Raw genomic sequence first — 22233 nt, forward strand, 5'->3', positions numbered from 1 at the left:
GGATAGCTGGCCCTTGGAGATGGGGCAGCATGGATGGCAGTGCTTGGGCCGGGGAAGCTGGTCCCAAGGGACCCAGGGGATTGCATTTGCGTTCCATCCCATTGGCCACGCCCTCTGAGCTTCCCCAGACCGGCGCTGGGCCCCTGCTTACGGGCATGTGAACGGTGGTGGGGCATTTTCACCCTGCTCCTACACTACTTTGCAAGGCCCCTTATTACTAGTCCACTGTCCCCCGGATCGTGGCTCTGTCGAAGATGGAATTTCCCCCTGATGGTTCGACATGGAGACCAGACCTGCCGCTATTAGTATGCTACAGTAGAGTGGTGGTCGAGTGGAGTCGATCGAGGACGGACTGGGTGGTCCCACCGACAGCTTGCGAACCTGGCTCGGGAAGGACGAATTGAGTTTTCATGCTTTGGGGAGAGGAGGCTGCAGGCCGTCGAAGTACTCGGACATCCTCCTTATATCCGTCGTTGCTGGAGGTTGGGTAGAACACAGTCCCTGCTTGTTCTTGTCTATCTAGAGGGCCGCAGGTAGTACAAACTTGAGCATCCAAGCATTTTGCGGACTCCACCTTGAGATAACCTACCCTGCCTGCTGACCCACCTGTCGATTTTCTCGGCTCGCCTTACACAGCACGCTGACCAGACTGGCCGACGCTGAGCTCTCCCAGATAGACATCCAACAGAGGTCTATGCGCATCCTTCGCAGGTCAACGGCCATCCCCTGCCGCATATATGTGCTCCAGCAACGGTACGCTTCATGACTAATTCCCTTCCAAGCCCGTTACCCAATCCTGCCATACTGCGTTTTGCCTATGCATATCCCCATCCCACCACCCTCCGGCCCTTGTCTAGGCCCCAGATCGCTCCCCCACGCGCAAAACCACATCTGGACAGGCTCAACCCAAAGTATCGACCGATCTACGTGTTAGACATTTCTTGGTCTTTCTTTGCCGATCACGGTCGAGGCCGGCCTGCTCGCTTACACGCCTCTTCGCCACTCCAGATGCCTACATTGCAGCACAGCTACAGCTCCTGCTCCAATTGACAGCTCTTTCGGCCGCATGGCCTGGGCATTGTCTCGAACCCGAGATGGCTGGATCGACTGATGCAGAAGGCACTGATATTCAGGGCTGGACCCCTTATGGGACATGTTCCCGTGAGAAACCAGGGACTTCATCGACAGCGGGCATGTCTTGAATGTGCTCTTTCGGGGCGGCGCAGGGCCGGCAGTGCTGGCTGGCCGTCCCAAGGCTGCACGTGGGCATGGCACACTTCACTTCATTCGCTCCGTGACTTGATCCTCCACTCTACGATACGATTCAAGACAGCCAGTTTTCCCCCTACTGTGTGCTTGAAGTTCAAGGTCATTATTTCTCGATTCTGCGTGCTGCTCAAGTGACGCCGCTGAAATCCACTCGCCACGCTCTGTAATAATCTATTGTGCTCTGTCTGGTGTTGCTGCTGTAACGCACCTTCTGCACTTTACCCGGCTGTCCTCCTGCCCTCCCACACGTATTGCAACCACGCGGTAGGAGCATCGCTCCTTCATATGGCCAGCTTCGGACAACAACCCATCGTGTTATTCTTGTTTTCATTTCAGTACACCTTTCCCCTCGTGGATTCCAGTTCATCAGCCCAACATGGATGCTTATTCAATGACGTGCACTAGTCCAACCCTACGGCACATGTCCCGGATCTATCTTGATCTGAAGTCGATACACTGCCAAACAATATCCGGGCTCAACCCAAACCAGTTCGACAGGCCGGTGCAGACCATGGGTCCAAAGACAAGGGTGAGCCAACGCCCTATAGACTATCTACTATGCTGCATCAATGAGCATCTTGAAGCTCGCGGCTGCACTTGGCTTCGTACCACCCACACCTGTTTCTCTACTAACTCGGCTCCCACTGCCGGGGGATTACGCAAAACAATGCGAGATTTATTGCTGATCATGAGAATAGGAATCCGCTCAGCATGGCCAGACACCCCACGTCGGCATCATCGGTGCTGGACTAGCCGGTCTGCGCAGCGCAGATATTCTTCTCCAGCACGGCTTTCGGGTGACCATTCTCGAGGGCCGTGACAGGATAGGCGGCCGATTATACCAGGATAGCTTGGCCAACGGTATCACGGTTGATGTAGGTCCCAACTGGGTTCACGGCACCGACAACAATTCTATCCTAGACATCGCCAAGGAGACACACACGGCCTTGGGGAGCTGGGATACCGGTTCTTATGTCTTCAACGAGGACGGCGAGCTCTACAATCTCAAAGATGGTGAGAGATACTCAGAGATGATGTGGGATATTGTCCAGGCGGCGTTCAAGCACTCGAACAAGAACTCAGCCGAGATCGACCCCAGCGAGAGCTTGCTTGACTTCTTCAAGGCGACACTGAAAGAGCTGATACCCGAGTCAACGGAAAACTGGCAACGAAAAAGGGACATTGTGCTGCAGATGGCCGACCTGTGGGGTGCGTTTGTAGGCAGCCCGGTTGAGAGACAGAGCTTGAAATTCTTCTGGCTAGAGGAGTGTATAGAAGGCGGTAAGTCGTCCTCCCTTCATTTCATTCAGTGAATCGTCACTGAAAGAAGAATCCCAGAGAACCTCTACTGCTCCGGCACGTATGCAAAGATCCTCGCCCATATCGCTGCACCAGCTCTCAAAGGTGCAACGATCAACTACAACACCCTCGTGCACAGGATCCATGCACGGCCTTCTCCGGAAGAGCCCGTTAATGTGACACTATCCAGCGGCACTCAGCTTTCCTTCGACGAGCTCGTTGTCACCTGCCCCTTGGGCTGGCTACAGAAGAACCCCCAGGCCTTTGAGCCGGCCCTCCCACCCAGCCTCACCAAGGCCATCAACAGCATCAGCTACGGCTGCCTGGAGAAGGTATACATCTCCTTCCCCAAGGCCTTCTGGCTGGATCCGGACCCAAACAACGGGGGCCGCAAAGTCCAAGGTTTTGCCCAGTGGCTCTCTCCACGCTTCGCACCGGACACAAACCCGAACCGCTGGACTATAGAGGTTGTTGAACTTGCCTCTCTTGGACCGGAAGTATCGCACCCGACCCTCCTGTTCTACATCTACGGCGCGCAGTCAGCCCACATCGTCAGCACCGTCAAGTCGCTCCCGTCCCCGCAGGAGAGGGACAAGTTCCTCTACAGCTTCTTCAGCCCTTACTACACCAAGCTGCCCAACTACTCCGCCGAATCCCCGGACTGTCAGCCCGTCTGCAGCTACGCCACCACCTGGCTGGCCGACAATCTCGCTGGCAACGGCTCCTACAGCAACTTCCAGGTCGGCCTGCGGGAGGTGACGAGGACATCAAGACGATGAGGGAGGGCTGGAAGGACAGGGGCGTGTGGCTGGCAGGCGAGCACACCTCGCCTTTTGTGGCGCTGGGCACGGCGACGGGAGCGTACTGGAGTGGTGAGAGCGTTGGCAGGCGGCTGGCAGAAGTGCGCGGGCGGTACGCGGCTGTCACTGACAGCAGTGGTGATCCCGAGGCCGCTCATGGGAACGTTGATTAACCAGGCGCGGACGCAGACGTGGGTCCTTTGATATTGAACTCTACCCGGGCTGGCACTGCCAGAGGGCAGAGTAGAAGACCTTACTATAGAGTGGGTTAGAGAGAAACGGGGTCCAAGTAGATACAGAGTTGTGTGCTTTGGTTGTTACGTCACTCGCGAAGACATTCACAAATGGCCCTCGATGCTATCCCGGAGCTAATGGCACGGCGTTCCTTGAACACAAGTCGTACACAGCTACCCCAGCAGTCTGTCTGCTTTTCCAGACGATATGACCAATGGTCATCTTCTGGAGTCCAAGTATGGTAGCGTTCGGAAATTGCAGGCTGACATCTCCGTACGCGTAAATGCAAATCGCACTAGATCATCGTCGGTAATTCATGCGCCGAACAATGTGACCAAGGACCTTTTCCTTTCCTCTTTTCAAACCGTCATGCAAACAAAGTTGCTTGTGTCATCAATTTTCTCTACCAAGAGCCTATGAGTAGGTTATCTCAACTAGAGTGCAGAGTCCATTGCCGTGCCATGTGTTCCCGATTTTTTGAGTAAAGAAGCAAGTCATTATGCCGAAGTCCGTATGAAAGTCAAGACCGATTTTTTTTTTGTGGACGAAAATCCCCGAAGCCCGTTGCATCTCAGAAGACCAGGGCCATTCCTCGAGTCGTAGTTTGGCGATTGACGCCAAGTGTCGGTACCGGTGTCGCAGAACAAGTTCCAAAGAGCAGAAGAAAGAGCCATCACATCATGATCCGGGGTATCCAGACGACCATCGTCACCACAGGTCCCAAGCACCGCTCCACACTGGAGCCGCAACTTCGCATCCCATCGCGAATCCACAACCTTCCTCCATCATCAATGGCAGTCAAGACGCTTCTGCTTGACAGTACCAGGCCGGTTGTAAGCTTATGTAGTCGTCTGTATGCCGCAGCTCACTTAGGCGGAGGGGCACTCGGACTGGATGTGGCCAGGCTGCTGGCACTTGTAGCAGATCTTCTCGCCGGTGGAGGTGCCCTTGGGGCAGTCGCGAGAGAAGTGACCGTTCTCGCCGCAGTTGTAGCACTTGGAGCCGTTGACGCAGTCACCTGTTGGGGTAGACGTCAGTTACCGATCTGGAAGCCGTATATTCGGCCAAGCAGAAAAGAGACTCACGAGACATGTGGCCAATGCCACCGCAGCTGTAGCAAGTCTTCTGGCCACCGCCGGCGCCGTAGCCACCGCCGTAGCCGCCACGACCACCGCCGTATCCACCACCGTAGCCGCCGTTCTGGGGGCAGTTGCGAGCGATGTGTCCAACCTCACCGCACTGGAAATATTTAGCGACGTCCGTTTGCGCTGACTGCACGGCAGAAACTAACCTTGTAGCAGTCCTGGCCGCCACCGCCACCGGACTGGCCAGCGGACTGGCAGTCACGAGAGATATGGCCGGCCTGACCGCAGCGGTAGCAGGTCTTGGTGTCCTTAGCACCCTCCGGGCATTCACGGCCTGCAATGTGATCATCAACATGCTGCTCTCAGCGCTTCCACAGGGGAGAGACCAAGAAACTCACTCATGTGACCCTCAGCTGATGACAAGAAAAATGATAGTCAGCATTGGAACCCAACATCGCTGCAAGGTGCTCGTAGGTCTCACCTCCGCAGTTGTAGCTAGAAACATGATTAGTATTCGTCGCGTCTGGCCTTCGGGCATGGACAGGCACTTACCACTTGGCGGGTCCACGGGTAGGGCACTCGCGAGCCTGTAAGGGGTGTTGTCAGTATCCGCGACGACATGACACGTCCTCGACCTCATCCGCCCTGGTTTGTGACCATGCATACCTGGTGATCGGTGGCACCGCCTAAATCGCATTCTCGTCAGATCTCTCAACACACCACGCCAACGTGAACGAAATAGAAGGGTACATTTTTGTGCCCTGGAGATGAGCTCTTAGAATTGGGTCGCTGCGAACAGAGCCAAGGAGCAGTGTGGAGTGGAGAAAGCCAAAGCGCACACAAGTGTACCAGCGCATTGGGCCCGGCTGTGCAGACGGCGGGCGAACGATCAAGTGTGTTTGCGCCACAAGCTTGGGGCGCACAATCAGGACGGCCAGCGGCCATGGGCTGCATAGACGACGGTGACGAGGCCATAGAGTTGGGGTAAAGGGACGAGGGTTGCAATGCCGCCGACACGAGGCCACGAGGTCACGAGACCACTTGGATGTGCATTGGACTTGGGCTCTGGGGATGGAGGCCAGGGCAGCATGCGTGGGCAAGATTCAGGTACAGGTACGGGGTCCAACTTACAGCTGTAGCAGGCGCGAGGAGCAGCGCCGCCGCCGAAGTTGCTGGCATCCATGATTGTTGGTTGGTTGGGGTTGGGGATTGGTATTTGAGAGTGAGTGAGGGAGGCCTGAGATGAGCAGGTGAGAGTCTAGTCAGCGAATAATTTGATTATGAAAAGGTGGTAGGAGAGAAGTGAGGTTTTCAAATCTGGCGTTGGGGGTTTGGAGTTGGAAGGACGCAGGCCAGGACAAAGTCTGGGAAGGCAAGGGAAGGGCAAAAAGGTGGAGGGTGGGGTGAAAACCGTTTGCCGTGTGAGTGGGGCAGGTACGAATCGAATTTTCCTCCGTCCAGGTCGGGGATGCCATTGGTTACATACCGTTTGAGCCGAAAGTACTGAGTCTAGAGCCTCGAGGCACGTGCAGGATGCGACGGCAGATATTCCTTTCTTGAGATGGCAGGTTCTGTTACAAAGGTGGTTGATGTTGATGGAGAAATAAGATGAGTGAGAGGGGTTCCTGGGTCCAGTGAATGAGTAGGTGAGTAGAAGTGGTGAGGGTGAGGGCAAGGCAAGGCGTAGGCAGGAAAGATGTGAGACAGGCAAATTAGATTTGTGTGACATGCAAACAAATCTTCTGCTGGCCTGGCTCGAGAAGGGGCTACAAGGAAATATTTCTACAACAAGGACAAGCAAGCAAGTAGATCAGGTTGATCGGGCGGGGGGAAGTGCTGGGAAAAAAGCACAGAGTACTTGGGCACAAAGTACTCCAGCCTTGGAGCACACAGAGAGGGGCTAGACAGGGAATCACTTCTCCTGCATACAGCACAGCACAGGAGGGCCAGGAGGGCCGAGGAAGTGAATTTCCGCATCCACCTGACAGGGTGGTCCTTGCAGAGATTGGAAGACCCTGTGTGACAGGCCAAAGAGGGCAACTGGGCCAGGCAATCCACCTGGCGGGCAGACAGGCAGGGCGGTTATCAACACCAAGACCTGCAGACAGGCCACGGACTGGGACCCTTGGGATTGGCAGCCATCTATCTGGAGGCCGGCCTGACTGCGGTGGTGACACAAGGCAACTGTACCTAGGCATGTGGGAAATGTTCCCCAAGCCCGGCTGCTCATCAAGAGACACCCAAGTTGCCAGGATGTCCATCACATGAGGGAGGAGGGTGATTGAGATACACAGAGAAGGCTAGCTGGTCTGCTGATGACCAAGCAAGATGGCAAGAAGGCAAGAAGACATGAACAGGCCCTGTAGATATATGGCATACAGTGAAGGGTCCCAAACTGGCTGGGAGTTCTGAGCCCTGGCTGCAATCGCCCCACAAGCTCTGCTTTCCCTCTGACCACTGGGCAGTGACATGACAGGCACAGCCTTTTCCTCAGGCTTTTTGACAATGCCATCTTTCCAGAAGTAGAAGGTGGGGCAGCAACCCCTGCATCTATCTGAGATCTCTCTCCTCAGTAGACACCAATGCTCATCACGGGCTGTGGCACTGGCCGCAGGGTGTCACCATCCCCTGCATGTTGCAGACCTGGAGGCACCACGTGAGAATGGACTTGCCCAGCTGGGCTACTGGTGATGGGTTGGGTTGTTAGCTGAGCATTGGCATAATCGTGGTTGTGGTTGTGCACGCCTTGAGTCCCTTGGGAAATCTAGGATTTGCATCTGAGCTATCCAAGTGCTGGGAATTGACTTTGAGAACAAGCATACCGGGCGACCACTATCAACTCCTCCATGGAAACGAGGAGAAACTCACCAGATATTTCCAAGTAGCATCTTTGGGCACTGGTAGTAGAACCGGGAATTCAATATGAGAAAGGCTCCTGTCTCATCTGTTTGTAATCGACTGAGAGAGACTTGCCACTGGCCAGTGTCATTGACAGTACGCCCCTACACTCATCGGCTCGCTCATTCTCTCCTCACTGGTATAACCGTTGTGCCGTTGGCGACACTGTCCGGTAGACTGGACGGTAGTGTAGGGGATAGTGTGCCCGCCGAAGCCTTCTCGAACAACCGCTTTGTCTGTTTAGCCTATGCACCGCTTCAATTCTTGACCGCCTTGCCTTGGGTTGGACACTCGTGCGATTTGCTCGCCCATGCGCCCAGACGGTCGTTCCAGACCCTCGGATACTATGTGCGCCGAAAACAACCGTAATGACGTGCCAGAGCTGGCCAGACACAGCGTCTGCACCTGTATCTAGCGGCTGCAGGATCCAGAGGGTGGCAAGCCGGATCAAACTGGTGTTTGGTGCCACGACGCCGTCGGGGGACTGTGTTCCGGATAGGCACTGTAGGACAACACTAGGAGCCAAACCCCTACGCTACCATGCCTCAAAGTTGTCGCCCAGCCCGGTGCAATTGTCTGAACCTGCGGTCAGGCGGGCCAAAGACCGACCGGGTTAGCCTGACACGACATTTGCAGCCTGGTTGGCTATGAAGCATCTCGGGGGCTGTTGAACGCCATTACGAAAACGGGCTCCAGTAGAGCTTTACGCCATAGGAAATGGCATGAAGACTTCGACACCCAATTGAGCTTGGATCGCCTTGATTCTTAAAACGGCAACTTGACCACCTCAAAGAGTCAAGCACCGTGAAGACAAAAGATTTACCGTATACGAAGAGGAGAGGCCGGGAGGCGTTCTCTCGGTCATTGTGTCGTCTATGTCGCACAGACTATTTGATATGTACCGATGTCCATCTTGTGAACAGGTGGGACGGATGAAAAGGCAGCAGGGTCCACAGCCGGCTGGCCCTTGCAGCCCGACCCCTGCCCGCCAGCGTTCCAGCCTAAGAGGTGACCGACAGCCGGAACTTGGCTCATGTGACAAGGCGTTCCATCTCACAGAAGCGCGTCGTGATAAGCACGCGTCAAGGAGGTCCACGCTCCAACACCGCTTCGGCAGCCTCTCGTCCTTCATTCAATGCAAAGCTTGGAATGATATTGGTCCCGGCTCACCTTCGTACCAACCAGTCCAAGACACGGGCTCAACACTCAATGTCCTGCACGTCCTGAGTAGTGGGGAGTTGGGGATGTCGACCTGGCTGCAGGATGGCAAGTCTGCCATTCAGGAGGCTTTGGTTGACGCGTTTAACAAAATCGAGGAGGGCGCAAAAGCCGGTATGCAAACGAGCTTGTACAAAAAGGTCTCCTAGCTGTTTCTCTTACTGATTTTGATCTTTAGAGCTACAAGAGCGTGATCGCAGACATGAAGAGCTGTTGGGGGAGCTGCGACGGCTTCAAGACCACGCCGCCAACGCCACTCAGCTACAACGAGACAACGAATCTCTGAGAAAACAATTACAAGAGCTCCTCGAGTCCCACCAAGCCCCAGAAACAACACCCCCCAAGAAGCGACTACCACTGGGCGAATTATCCCCGAACAAACTTGCCGCCTCTCGAACTGCAACCCCCGGATCCCGACTTGGTGCCGAAGCAGTAGATTACGAGAAGGAATACAACAAACTTCATGCAAAGTACAACATCCTTGAGAAATCCCGGGACAAGTACAAGTCAGTGCTACGGCAAAGGATCGAGCAGATCGACAAGTGGGCAGAGGCTTCGGACAAGCAGAAAGCAATCATCGAAAGACTGCGGAAGAGACTTGCCCAGTGCCAGTCCAAAAACTTCTCGGAGGTACACGCAGATACGGCTGGTATTGGACCACTGACTGATGACGAACGTCTGGATGTCAGCGTGGACGAGCCGAGGAGGCCAAGTCCAGACTCGAGCTTCGAGAGTTCGACCAATGCGGCACGAGATCCATCGACATGTCTCACTATTTCGAGATATGCAAACACGGGAGCACAGACTGGCACCGAAGACCCAGGAAATCTGACAGAGGACGTATATGAGGCCATCACTCCCGAGAACGGTCCTGCCGCTGAGCCACCCGAGCTTCCGAAGCTCCCTGAGCGACGAGAGCACAGTTCGAGTGTTGCCATAAAAGTCGAATTATCATCGGATGGACCGGTATTTGTGTCCGAAAGACCAGTCCACAAAAGGAGACGTGACCGAGAAGACGAGCCTAAGAACAAACAAGTGCAGAGGATCAAGTCTGAACACAGCAGTTCAGGCCCTGAATGTACCGGAGAGATACACGTATTCGCACCTACCGAGAGTTCGACTTTGAGGAGGATATACATATCCCAACTCCCAAGAAACGCAGGGGGTTGGGGAAACCCCAGCAACACGCAAGTGAAGATGGCGACCGCGTGTTTAGAGCGACTGGTTTTCCCTCACACGACACACCTGCGCCGCCCGCTGCAACCGAGACGCTCCCAACGCCAGCAATAGGCCCTGGGAACATACGAAATTCGGACCGCGCCCCAGCGTCCCACGAGGCTGTGGCTCGTACTTCAGCATCGGGAAACCCTAATGAACAACAGCCACATAGCCGTACGGTATTCCACCTCGGCCTGGGGATTAGAGATCTCGCAGAGGACGGAGATGCCGACATGACTACTGTTCAGCGTCGAGTGGCTAAAGGCCGCCTGGACGCTTTGCTCAACTCGCCGTCCGTCAGGACTCCAAAACCCAAGATCCAACCCGCTTCTCACAGAGTGCAGGGCCTCCAGCCTGCCCCAGAAGATGATCTCGACGATGCTCTCCGGGTCCCTGCCCGGCGCGAGCTTCCTCACGGCAAGAAACTGTCACCTAAAGAAATATTGGCCACACCGGTGCAGCAGAAGGCCGCAAGCGCAACGCCGAACAAAACAAATTCGGCCCGAGGACGTGCCCCAAAGAGGCCCTCGATTATACGTGATGACATGCCCCGAGGGCGACTGACAGACAGAGAGAAGGTGCCTCTGCGCCAAAGACAGATGGACACGCTGAGACCCGAGGACTTCAAGCCTAATCCGAGTCATAATGATGGACTCACTTATGTCTATGACGAAGTCGTCCGGGGTAGAGAAGCACGCTCAGCTCTGTCCGGCTGCACCGACCTCAACTGCTGCGGCAAGACATTTCGGTCCTTTGCCAAGGCCGAACGCTCAACTATCGGCCCCTCGGTCACCACCCGTGCGGAAGACATCAAACTGCTCGAGAACTACCTCGGGGACGATGCGTACAAATTGGGCAGCATGACGCGCGACGAAAAGGAGGAAACGTGGCTTCTGGCCAAGACGTGGGAGCTGTCGAGCAAGTTCGGGCGGCATCGGCAGAGATATTCCAGGATGCCGAGCCCGCCGGGTTTCTGGACGGTGGAGTTCCCCAGCACGCAAGAAAGGGCGGAGGAGAGGAGACAAGGGGAAGAGATCCAGAAGGCGTTGGTGAATGAGAGGTACCGGGAGGCGATGAGGCCCGGCGGGAGGTGGCTGTTCCGGGACGAGGATGGTCGTTGACGAGTTGATTGTTGAGATCTTGGCTGGCTGGCTTCAAAGTTGCTTGATTTGCTGAACAGGCGTGTGGCGGTGGGTGACCCGTGTAGTAACCTCTGCTTGGAGACTCGGTGGTGGTGTAGCGAAGGCGTCAAGTGGCTTCGGAGAATATATGGACCCATCTGCGCCATATGGTTGTCACTGAGGGTGGTACAAACCACGTTCTTTGTGGTTCAACGGTGCATTCGTTCTTCCAGTACGGTACCTGGTATACCTTCTCCCTCTCTGAGGAGTAGGGCTGCACTGGCTACGTAGCCTCTGCGGATTTTGTAGCACATCCTTGTTTATCCTAAATGAAGGTGGTCTAGAGGCATTTTAACAAACAAAGCTAAGTGAGAACAATTTTAGGCCTCAACCCAACCTTAGCAGCAAACCAACCTCAATGTTGCATGTCAAGAGTGATTCTTTATCATCAGTCAGCAATGGTGATACACTGACAGCACGTGTGCCTAGCCTAGATAGTGTGGGCTGTCTTGGATTGTCTCTGAAAGGAGACATCTGGACTATGACCGGGGCCAGACTCGTGGGTGGTGGTACCTGAGGCCCTCCCCCTGCCAGTTCCCTACCTGGATTAATAAGAGCTGGGGTGAGCTAGCAGCTAGGTGCTGGTCCATAGAACCAATTGGTGCAGTAGACTATGTGGTGCCCGGGTCCGACCAAGGACAGTCCTGAAGGGCAGGGATCGCCGGGTGACCCGAGCTCTTCCAAGTTCCAATGCTGCGACCTTGGTACCCTGTCACTGTGCTCCCTCCCAAATTTTGTGGCCGAGCCCGCAGCAGTCCGCAACAACATCATTCGGAGTGACTGATTGCTCTCAGCCTCTGACTGCGTGCAGCCGGCCAAAGGCTCTCTCGCATCACAACACATCTGGCCATTACCTCGCCCAGCCATCTCGCCGTTCCAAGGGCAGACCAGCACCTGATAAACTGTGAGTGACAAATGCAAAACCCACCCGTCAAGCTGCCTGTCGCAAACAGCCAGCCAGCCGGCACGAGGATCTTGAGCTAACCGAGACTTCTGCCCAGATTTCTCGCGCTGGCAAACGGCTCTGGCCGAGTCGCATCGCACGACGTCTATACGGTCGAACCCTTAAGACCGGCCTGTGCTTCCAAGCAAGGCTGGATATCCCCGCTGTGGCATCTCACGACAAGCTCCGTGTCTGCTGCTCCGGCCACCCTGACGACGAGCCGGCTAGTGATCGCGCCGGCGAAACAATACCTCCCAAGCCGGCAAGATGAGTAACGGTCATCTGCCGGCTGGGTCACCAGCCATGCCGGGCGGAGGCCACGGCGGCCACGGAGGCCACGGGGCTCAGCCTTCATACAACATGGGAGGAAGCCCCGTCCCGAACGGCGGCCGAGCCTTGTACCCGTCGCAGTACCCCCAGTCCCGAGGTCGCGGCAGGGCACAACAGTATTCCCACCCTGCCCAACCTCAGAACTACTACGCACAGCAACAGGTCCAGGCCCAGGCTCAGCCCTCTCAGTTCTCTCCACACATGTACGGCTCCTACCCTCAGCAAGGATACAATGGCATGTATGGCTATCCCAATCAGCAGCCATACATGGGCTACCACTACAACCAGAACGGCGTCATGCCTGCGGCGTACGGCCATCCGCAACACCAACAACACTACTACGCCCAGCAGCATATGCCCATGCAGTCATGGTACCCTGGCGCCTCTGTTCCTCATTACCAATTGCCTCAGTCTCCTTCTATCAACACCCCTTACCCGCCGCCACCTCCGATGGCCGCAGTCCAGTCCCCTGATGTCGTTCCCATCCCACCCGTCGTTCCTCCTCCGCAGCCGACTCCGCCAGTCTTCAATCCCGCCCCGCAGGCCGCTCCGGTGCCATCCGTTCCAATACCCACCGAGACACCCGTGAACCAGTCACCGTCGTCCGCCCAGCCCGACAATGGAGAAGCGACCTCAGACCCCTATTACTTCTATCCTCAACCCTCAGAGCATGGACTTGCCTCAACAGAGCCTCAACAGGAAGTGCCGAAGCCTACATACCAATCAGTACCGTCAAGCGCTGGTACTCAGGTAGCATCTCAGCCAACGTCGCCGGTCTATAGCCCCATCGAGCCCCAGCCTGGACGCACGTGGCATCAAGTAAGTCTCAAGAATACGGAATGGGCGATACTGCAGCTACCGGCTGCTCTCACGCTCCGAGCCCTGCAATTGACGCAGAACTGTACTAATTGTCTCCAGATTCCTTGGTCTACCCACCCCCTTGACGAGTGGCCTAAGAGGAGCAAGCCCAGAAGGAGGAAGAAGGCTTCGCAGGCTACGACAACGGACACACCACAAGTTCCACAGTCAGAAGTCTCCGCAGGTCTTGCGGCAGCGGAAACTGTTGAAACCCGAGCTTCATCCGAAAAGCCCGCCGCAAACGACGAGCGAGATGACTCCAGCTTGACGGAAACGACATCGTCTACACTCAATGTCGCTACAGATGCATCGACAACAAGCACGCCAGAACCAACGGCCCAACGCTCACCGCTTCAAAAAACCACGTCTGTCTCAGCATCCATACAGCCACCAAAGACCACAACCCGCAGTGCAGTCCCGGCACTGCCAGTTCTTCCTGCCCTGCCCAAGGACGGCGCCGTCGATCGTACCAAACCGACAGTCGGCCAAGAAGAGACTGTCAAACAAGATGACAAACCCAAAGACCAGACCGAAGCCCCCGAAGAACCAAAGCAGGAGGAGAAACCCGCCCCGCCGGCCGCTCCAAAATCCTGGGCCGCTATCGCGAAAGGACGCACAGTCTCGAAGCCAGCTGCGCAGGGCCAGCCCGAGTTGAACGGTATAGCAACTGGTGACAACGCCTCATCCGAGGTCATTGGCGCAGCGGCATCGGCCAAGTCTAGCTCTGCTTCCTTGGCTGAAGCCCTCAAGTCCTTCGAAGCGGGGAACAGTGGCCCAATTCACTTTATCGAACCTAGTGGTCTGAAGAATACTGGCACGGATTGCTACATGAACTCGGTAAGTTGGTCGATTCGTCCGAGTACAGTTTTCGATTTGCAATACAGCACAGTACATACTCACAGAGACATTGTCCGCAGGTCCTGCAATTGCTCCTTTTCTGCACACCATTTTACAACTTCCTGGACCAAGTTCGCAAGAACGTTGTTCACAGTTTCAAGTCGTCGTCAAAGACACCTTTGATCGATGCCATGTGAGTCCAAAGTCCAATGAGTTGCATGTGTAAACTAGCTGACCGCCATGTAGGATCGGATTCATCTCGGATTTTCGGCCAATTAATTCTGCTGATAGTCCCGACCAATTGCAAAGGAAGCTGAAACCTGAGGATCACCATCTTCTGGGTAAGGCTTTTGCGCCAAACGGCGTCTACAAGGTTGTTAGGGAGCTGGAGCGTTTCAACACCGTGAAGGTGAGTGGTATATTGGCTAGCAGAGCTTGCCCTTTTGAAAATCACTTCGTGGCTAACATGCATCAAGCCGGGCTCTCAACATGACGCCCCTGAGTTCCTCATGCTCCTACTGAATGGTCTCGAAGAGGAGTGCGAAAGAATGATCAGAGACTCTGCGACTTTCGCGTCGGGCTCTGATCAGGCCTCACTCGATCAGCATGATATCAACGGTGGCGTTGATGCATCAGATGATTGGACCGAGGTGGGACAGCGCCAGCGCCTTGCCGTCAGCCAAAGATCAGGGCCCGCCACCATCCCGAATCCCATCAGCAAGATTTTCTCTGGTCAACACCGAGAAGTCCTCAGACTCTCGCGCAAGGAGTCCGTCACATACAACGCGTATCAAAACCTCTCGCTCGCCATTGACGACCCGTCGATCAAGACAGTCATAGATGCACTGAAGTACTTCCACCGATCCGAACCTATTACATCGAAAAACTCCCAAGGTATTGAGGTCAACGGAACGAAGCAGACACTGATAGAAACCCTGCCACCCATCCTAATCATGCACCTCAAACGCTTCTATGTAAACGGAGGTGAAGCCGAAAAGACTTGGAAGGTGGTACGCTACCCCCTGGAATTCGAGATGCCGCAGGAAATTCTTTCAAGACAGACCCGCAACAGGTTGCTGGCTGGAGGCCGCGATCTTCCCAGGTATAAACTCACTGGTGTGGTCTATCATCATGGTGCGAGTGTCACTAGCGGTCATTACACCGTTGATGCTCTTCGCCAGGACGGCCAGGAATGGCTGCGGTTCGATGACACTATCATTACCCGCATCAGTGGTGAGGCTGTCGCAGAGGGAGGGGTCGAGGAAGCGAACCAAAAGACTGCCGCTGCCACCAAGCACGAGAGGGTCAACGATTCGAGCAACAACCGCTTCGCCGCCATGGGTGACGATGATGCTACAGACAACGACGGTGACTGGAAGCAAGTCGGTCCTGGCGCGAATGGCACAAAGAAATACAGCAGTGGCGTCAACGGGAGCTCATCTGGCACCAGCACGCCCAAGAGCAAGCCTGTCCGGGACCACAAGGACCACAACAAGGTCGCATATCTGCTGTTCTATCAGTTGTGGAACTAGAAGTCGGCCATCGCAGGCGCCACGCCCAGGTTGGCCACCATGGCTGTGCTGAGACTGCCCCTGGGAGCGGCAATGGATGGATGTTAGCGGCGGGCGAGCACCCTGCGAACGATGTTGGGACTGAGGGAAGCTGCTCTCGAGGTCATCAAGGCCCAGGGGTCTTGGGCAATAGCCATCGTAGCTGACGATGTTAGACGCCAATACATCAGGGGATACAAGTGATTGCGGATCAGCAGCGGCTGAGGCCCTTGTGACCTCCACTGAAAGCCTGGGGATGGTTCCAGGAACAATGAACACATCCGAGGACGCGACGGCGTCCATGGGGACAGAGATCCCTGTGCGATGGGAGTGCCGCTTCAGTCAACTTGAACGCGGCTGACCGACCGGAGCACGCGCTCGCGGATGTTCGGGCCTGCTCGGCAAGCGCTGAAACAGCTGGGATTGAAGGGAGCCACTCATCCGATACGGCTGTGGAAAGGCAAACGGGCCCAAGCTAACACTCGTACAAACCAGAGAAGGGAGTCGAGGATCGAACCCAGCATTGACCCATTGGGATGTGGGCGGAGGCTGGACTGTGGAAGTTGTCCCAGAACGAGGGAAGACGAGGGGCACGGTAAGGTTGGAATAGAGGCAGAGGGGGGAAAATGCAAAGTCAGCTAATAGCCACGGATCAACATACTGGCAAGGCTGGGTTGCGAAAACCTGTCAAGTCACCTGGCTGATTTGCGTGATCTTACAGGCGGGTGGACACCCCGCGAGCGAGTTGCGGGAGACTCGAGGAACCAGACAAGGCACGTGTCAAGTATTTAAAATTGGAAGCCGGATGGGATGGGGCCGGCATGCGGGACAGTGAAGGTCCTTTGGGTTAAGTGCCCATGAGAAGTGAAGATCCAAGGCGTACTGGCGAGCAAACCAGGTTTGACTTGGAGCATTTGGCTGTGATAGTGGGTGGGTGAGGGATGCATAGCGATTCCAGCCTTGAGGATGGGGATGACGTTGTTTGTTGTAAAAAAGAGAAGTCACGAAGTCAAAGAATCTTTGCAGCCATGTGATGATGTGTAAGGGTAGATGCTCAACACCAGCAGGACTAAAAGATTGAACGTGAGACGGGGCGGACGAAGTAAATCAGACTGTCAGTTTGTCCACTGGAGCAGACGGTCGAGGCAGGTTAGAGTTCTGTTTGCCTGCGAGAATGTGCGCTGGCTGCAAGGATGGAAAGTCCGTCCTGAGCCACGGACCACTGCCCCCTTCCATGAAGACGACGGGTTCGGTCTGTTTCAGTTGTGCCCTTGACCGTTGTCCCTCCGCCCCTAGATGCTATCCACTCCCCACCGCCGCGTTCCTGGCAGGAATACGGGCGGGTGAGAGTTGTAGCTGCACGCACAGGTGGAATTATGGAAGTCAGCCATGGGCAGATTGAGAAGCCATTAGCATTTTCCATGCTTCGATAGTCTATGTAGAACTGGACATCAGCTCGGCCAGTCTGGGTGAGCATGAGCATGGCAGACAGACACGCAGTAACCACATCCGTGAGGTAAGAATTGCTTGTTCGCCCCTTGGGTGAAGTGAAGGGCATACATACGTGCATATATATATGCACCTCTCCCTCTCTATGACACCCGCTTTAAACTTCCAAACCTACTCCTCCACAGCCATGCCCTTCCCCTCCTCCCAGGCCCTCCACCTTGAGTCGGAGAAGACGTCCTTCCATCTCCCCTGGAACACGCCCCTCTCGTCGGCGGTCCGCTTAAACCTCTCGACGGACTCGACGTCCGCCCGCCCCAGGTTGCCGTACAGGTGCGGGTACCCCTCGCCACTGTTGCTGCTGCCGCCGCCGGCCGGGGGCTCCCACCGCACCGAGCTCTCGATGCTGGCCAGCCGGACCTTGAGCACCCAGAGGGTGGTGTGCCTGCTGAAGAAGAGGTCTGCCGTGACGGGGAGCTGTGTTTTCCTCACGGCGTTTTTCTTGTGGTCAGTCAAGGTAGCAGGTGGGGCGGGCCGGCCCGTTGCGGGCGGTTTGAGGATGAGGATGAGGCGGCCAACGGATGGAGGGTGTTATGGCTGCAGTGTGCGATGATGCTGGTGGTGGTGGTGGTGGTGCTTGGACTCGGCTGACTCACCTGCCAAGGCGCACTCAGATGGATGAAGCCGTCCTTCCTGTCAAGCTCCGACGGCGGGAATACATCCGGAATGGGGAACGGAGGCTCCGTGTCTACGATCTTGTAGACGTATCTGGGTGGTTCCGCCGGCGCCGTCATGGTGGGCGAAAAGTGTATATGTGTGTGTCGTGACGAGGCAGGTCCAAAACAGATCCTCGCTGATAAATTGCTTGGGTACGGACGAGTGAGTGGGCAAAACAGAGAGTCAGGGAACAGGGTCTGCCTATCCGATTGATGTTTTGTCGCGAGGCGGGTATTGGTGGCCCAACTATAACTCCGGTCTTAAGTTCGGGACTCGTCGATTCGGGACTGTCCGCTGGACCCCGAGCCCCCGCCCATCGACGGGGAGGTCCATTCTGCCTCTGGACATGGGATGGCCGGTCGAACCGTCGCCTTCACGTGTGAGCACGGCAGATGTTGCATCACGCCGTGCCATCAACTTCCGTCTTGGCCCCACAGGACGCCAACAAGAATATCACTCAACTTTCAGCGCCACTTCCCTGCTCTTCATGAAATACATTATCAACAGTCATTACGTGCTATGGAATGCCTGCCTTTTGGATCCTCCAATGCTTCTGAAAAAGAAAGCGACCTGCCATATCCGTACTCCCTTGCTCCTCACGGCATCCCGCCGTCTGCCTCCACGAGCCACAGTTTGGCCAGGTCTTTTGTCAGACCTAGCCTCAGGATCCGCAACACCTGCTCCGCCGATGTCGAGTAGTCCAGCCCAGACCTCCAATCCCAGCCCCTCCTTGCATTTGCTTTCGGTGCTACTGCGCTGTTCTTCCCCGGTGATCCACCAGCCACAGACCGGTGCAGCTGCGAGGCCAGCATTGAGCTCCCCGTCAGCACCATGCTGCCCTTCTCCGTTGACTTCTTCATCAGATCCGCCGGCGTGGAGCCCTTCAGAAGCTTGGGAGCAGATGCAAGCACCAACTGGAAAAAATCCTTGCACGTCTCATAAACTCTGCTGCCCACGGTCTGGAGGTCCTCGACTGCCTTGAGCAGGACATCGAGCTGCTCAAGTGTGATGAGCGGTGGAGAGCCCGGGCCCCGCTGGCTGTGGTCGACAAATATGAGCGCCTCGCCCAGCAGAGCCAGCAAAAAGTCCTCGCCGACGATTGCATCGCGCGATGCGTCGTACAGACCGCCACGAATGTTGTCGTCGGCAGAGGCAATCACAATTGTCAGTGCTACCGCGGCGGACTTCTGCCGCCTTGCCAGGGGCAGTGACTCGTCGTCGCGGATCTCATAGAATTTGCGAAGCGTGGCATAACCGGCAAGCATCTTGCCGAGAAGCTCAGCTGCTTCAAGATCCTGCTTGGCCAATTGTTCGAGTGTGGTGTTGCGCTGCTTGAGGAGCTGCCGCAGGTGGTCGTCCAGCTCTGCGGCAGGCGGATACGCGGCAGATTGGATGAGGGAGTAGGCGATGAGGAAGTGCATGACATCTCGCACTTTGGCTGGTCGATGGGACAGGGCGTAGTACCACATTGCCTCGCCGTAGCGAAAGCATGTCTCCTTCAAAAGGTCACCAAAGTGCTATGGTCTTGTTAGTTGTCCGTCACAAAGTCGTTGGGCTTGGGAAGAGACAGGCTTACCTCTGCAACCTGCTCGGCAAATTGGATCATGCCAAGTTCGTTGAGAAGCCTCCACACCTTGTCCACCATCTCGGTGGACTCGACGTCCATCTCCTCCAGTATGTTCTCAACTAGCTCGCCAACTGTTTCCTCCGACCTTTGTGGCGAGTCCATCCTACCGAGCACATGGATCGCGACCTCCCAGCCGTCTCGTGACACACCAGAGTTGTCCCTGACCGAGGTCAACTCCTTGTAGTTTGACAGCTCTTGCGCGTACTGGATCAGTGTGTTGTCCTTGACCCCATCTGTCTCGTCCGGGTCAGTGGGGTTGATTCCGAGGACTTCCATGTCCTCCAAATCCAGGTCATCGAATGCGTAAAGGGCCGATGGCTGGTGCTGCGGCAGCCAGCGGCCGAGGGAAGCTATCTCTGCGACCGCTGCAGCCACAGGAAGTGACCACGTTCTCAGCAGAGCCACGACTGCCTTGGCGTTGTCCTCGAAGACACAGGCCATGCCAACTTCAACGGGGTTCAGAGAGTTGAAGGAGAAATCGGACGCCACAGCTGTCTGGAACGAGTGAGCGAGCCGTTCCATGTAACCTTCATAGCCCAAGGCTTGCGGCCCCATCCTGAGGGCCTGCGACCTGGACAGGCGGTTACTCTTATTGTTTCGCTTTTCGTCCCACCAGCCGAACAGGCCGATAGTAGCCTCACACCAGTCTTGCGCAGTGTCGAGGATCACATCTTGAGCGCCAAGGGCAATCTCAAAGATGACGTTCAGATTTTCATAGATCTCCCAAGGAACCTGGCTTTCTGCTTTCCTGGCTGCCGCGGTCAGAGACTGATAGCCATCCGACATCTCGTCGTCAATAACCATTCTGTTCTTGCCTTCTGCGAAACGCCGCAGTTGATCCAATGCGCCCCGCGCCTTGACACGGAAGATCTTCCAGTCGTCATGCGAGATGTCCCAGTTCCCCTTCTTCCCAGGACAGAGCTCCAGCATGTTGATTGTGTCCTCAGCCGCAAACCGTACGTTGTCAAGCGCGCGGCCAGAGTACTCCAATTCGCCCCGGCGGTTAGCCTTGACGGATCCCCAGCCTGCATTTTCCAACAGCGTCTGCGCCTCGGCGACCTGGCCTCGGAGCAGGGCCATGCACACAGTCGGCCAGAACATACTATGACTGGCCGGACACGGTCTGCATTGCAGAACTTCTTGGACCTGGGCCGGGTAGGGATTGTGGTGCTCGGCAAGCCAGCGGAACAGGGACTCTGGGAGGGGTTCCGTCGCCCTGCCATCTTCGCCTGTCCTGGTGTGATGTATTTGCAGGGCAAGAGTCGCAACGTAGGTGGCCTTCTCGAATGGCAGGGACTGAGGTGCCGGGCCGATCTCAGCAGCGTGCTCCTCAGACTGCAGAGGAAGAGTGTCGACATATGATTTCCACAGGCCGATGAGCTTCCCCGAGACGGTGGCCAAGGTCTCATCCAGCCTCTCGTCATCTTCTTCCGCTCCCACGCCATCCTTGTAGAGTCGGGTGATCAAGCGCTCGGTGTCAAGTATTACCTCGGGCGGCTCGGTTATTGTCGCGTAGTTGGATTGGCTATAGAGGTCCTTCGCGATTGAAGCGATCGTGAAGGAATGTCTCCGTCCGCCTGATCGCTGTGCAGTGGCCCGGAAGATGCCTTCTGCCTCCCTGAAGACTTTCTCGTCCGCCGCTGGCGTCTGTAGCATCATCAGATCGGATACATCCATTGCCTCGCCATTCTCGTCGTGCTCCATGTCGAGCCACATATCTCCCTCGCCTGCGTCTTCTTCTTCTCCTTCGGCATCAGAGTATCCGTCGAAATCCTCCATGAAAGCCTTTGCTGAGCGGTTTTGAGTTGGTCTGGCTGGCGCGTCATCTAGCTCCTCGTCCTCATCTTCCTCGGACTCGTCATAGTCGTCGTCCGAGTCGTTTCCATAGTCCACCTGGAACGAGCCTGCGCCTTTCCGGGTTGTCGCAACATCCTCCTCTTCGTCTTCGTCGTCGTCCAGGACTTCTTCCCTAAGCCGCGAAGGCTTGCGCGTCGTACTGGAGCGGACAGATCGGCCGAGTGGAGCGTTCGATTTCGATTTCTGTTTTGCGGCGAACAGATTCTTTGGAGGCGCAGGTGCGAAGGGGTTGGCCTTGGGAGCGGAGCCTGCAGCAGCGAATGGGTTCTTGACGGGAGGAGTCTTGTCATCCATGCCGCTCAGAGCGAAAGGGTTCTTGGAGTTACTAGCACCAACAGCCTTCATCAAAGAGCTGCCCATGAAGGAGGCAGAAGGCGTGCCGGCGGGGGTGCTGCTCGCATGGGACGCTGGGGGAGGGACGGCCGGTGTTGTGGAAGGCATATTGCCAAAGTCGAAGAGGCCCTTTCCCTTAGCATACCGGCTGTGGTCCGGGGTGGAGAGCAGACTGCTCTCATCGTCGTCATCGGGCACTTTGAAAGACATGGCGAGCTGAGTTGGGCAGGTCGTCAAATAGACCACTCTTCAGGGAAGGCCGATTGAGTTGTTGACTGTCGACGCTTGGAGAACCTAGTCAGTCAATTTCACATGGACGTCAGGCCGAAAACCAGCGAGAAGCCAGCGACCAATTCCCGTGTTTCGGTCTTGGGCTGGCCGGCAGGCAGGCTGAGTGAAGGGTTTGTTGATGTTGAATGTGCTGCAAGAAGTGGGATGGGCAACACGGCCCAGGACTCGCTAGCTGGGCTGGGGGACGCGACTTTTCCAAAGCTGCCATTCGCGACTGAAGCTCGCCGCACGGGCCAACCCCA

The 22233-nt window shown here is 56.0% G+C and overlaps 6 protein-coding genes across 6 annotated transcripts; 3 read left to right on the forward strand and 3 right to left on the reverse strand.

Moving 5' to 3' along the window:
* Positions 1–1645: 1645 nt before the first annotated feature.
* Positions 1646–3347, forward strand: INS49_013168 (uncharacterized protein; the record flags this gene model as incomplete). The annotated part of the gene is made up of 3 exons (XM_043173868.1): positions 1646–1798; positions 1968–2550; positions 2608–3347. The coding sequence occupies 3 exons, from the start codon at positions 1646–1648 to the stop codon at positions 3345–3347; spliced, it is 1476 nt and encodes a 491-aa protein (XP_043023165.1).
* A 1124-nt stretch (positions 3348–4471) lies between these two features.
* On the reverse strand, positions 4472–5870 carry INS49_013169 (uncharacterized protein; the record flags this gene model as incomplete). Its single annotated transcript, XM_043173869.1, has 8 exons — positions 4472–4620; positions 4688–4841; positions 4894–5021; positions 5086–5100; positions 5169–5182; positions 5240–5274; positions 5354–5373; positions 5819–5870. The coding sequence occupies 8 exons, from the start codon at positions 5868–5870 to the stop codon at positions 4472–4474; spliced, it is 567 nt and encodes a 188-aa protein (XP_043023166.1).
* A 2959-nt stretch (positions 5871–8829) lies between these two features.
* On the forward strand, positions 8830–11142 carry INS49_013170 (uncharacterized protein; the record flags this gene model as incomplete). Its single annotated transcript, XM_043173870.1, has 3 exons — positions 8830–8917; positions 8982–9671; positions 10094–11142. The coding sequence occupies 3 exons, from the start codon at positions 8830–8832 to the stop codon at positions 11140–11142; spliced, it is 1827 nt and encodes a 608-aa protein (XP_043023167.1).
* A 1270-nt stretch (positions 11143–12412) lies between these two features.
* Positions 12413–15702, forward strand: INS49_013171 (uncharacterized protein; the record flags this gene model as incomplete). The annotated part of the gene is made up of 5 exons (XM_043173871.1): positions 12413–13294; positions 13394–14170; positions 14251–14363; positions 14417–14579; positions 14647–15702. 5 exons carry the CDS (start codon positions 12413–12415, stop codon positions 15700–15702), a joined length of 2991 nt encoding a protein of 996 aa, XP_043023168.1.
* Positions 15703–17340: 1638 nt separating this feature from the next.
* INS49_013172 (uncharacterized protein) lies at positions 17341–17960 on the reverse strand (the record flags this gene model as incomplete). The annotated part of the gene is made up of 2 exons (XM_043173872.1): positions 17341–17667; positions 17823–17960. 2 exons carry the CDS (start codon positions 17958–17960, stop codon positions 17341–17343), a joined length of 465 nt encoding a protein of 154 aa, XP_043023169.1.
* Positions 17961–18479: 519 nt separating this feature from the next.
* On the reverse strand, positions 18480–21910 carry INS49_013173 (uncharacterized protein; the record flags this gene model as incomplete). Its single annotated transcript, XM_043173873.1, has 2 exons — positions 18480–19400; positions 19460–21910. 2 exons carry the CDS (start codon positions 21908–21910, stop codon positions 18480–18482), a joined length of 3372 nt encoding a protein of 1123 aa, XP_043023170.1.
* Between the last annotated feature and the right edge of the window lie 323 nt (positions 21911–22233).

The sequence above is a fragment of the Diaporthe citri genome (genome assembly GCF_014595645.1).
Source record: "Diaporthe citri strain NFHF-8-4 chromosome Unknown scaffold_6, whole genome shotgun sequence".
NCBI classification, from domain to species: Eukaryota; Fungi; Ascomycota; class Sordariomycetes; order Diaporthales; family Diaporthaceae; genus Diaporthe; species Diaporthe citri.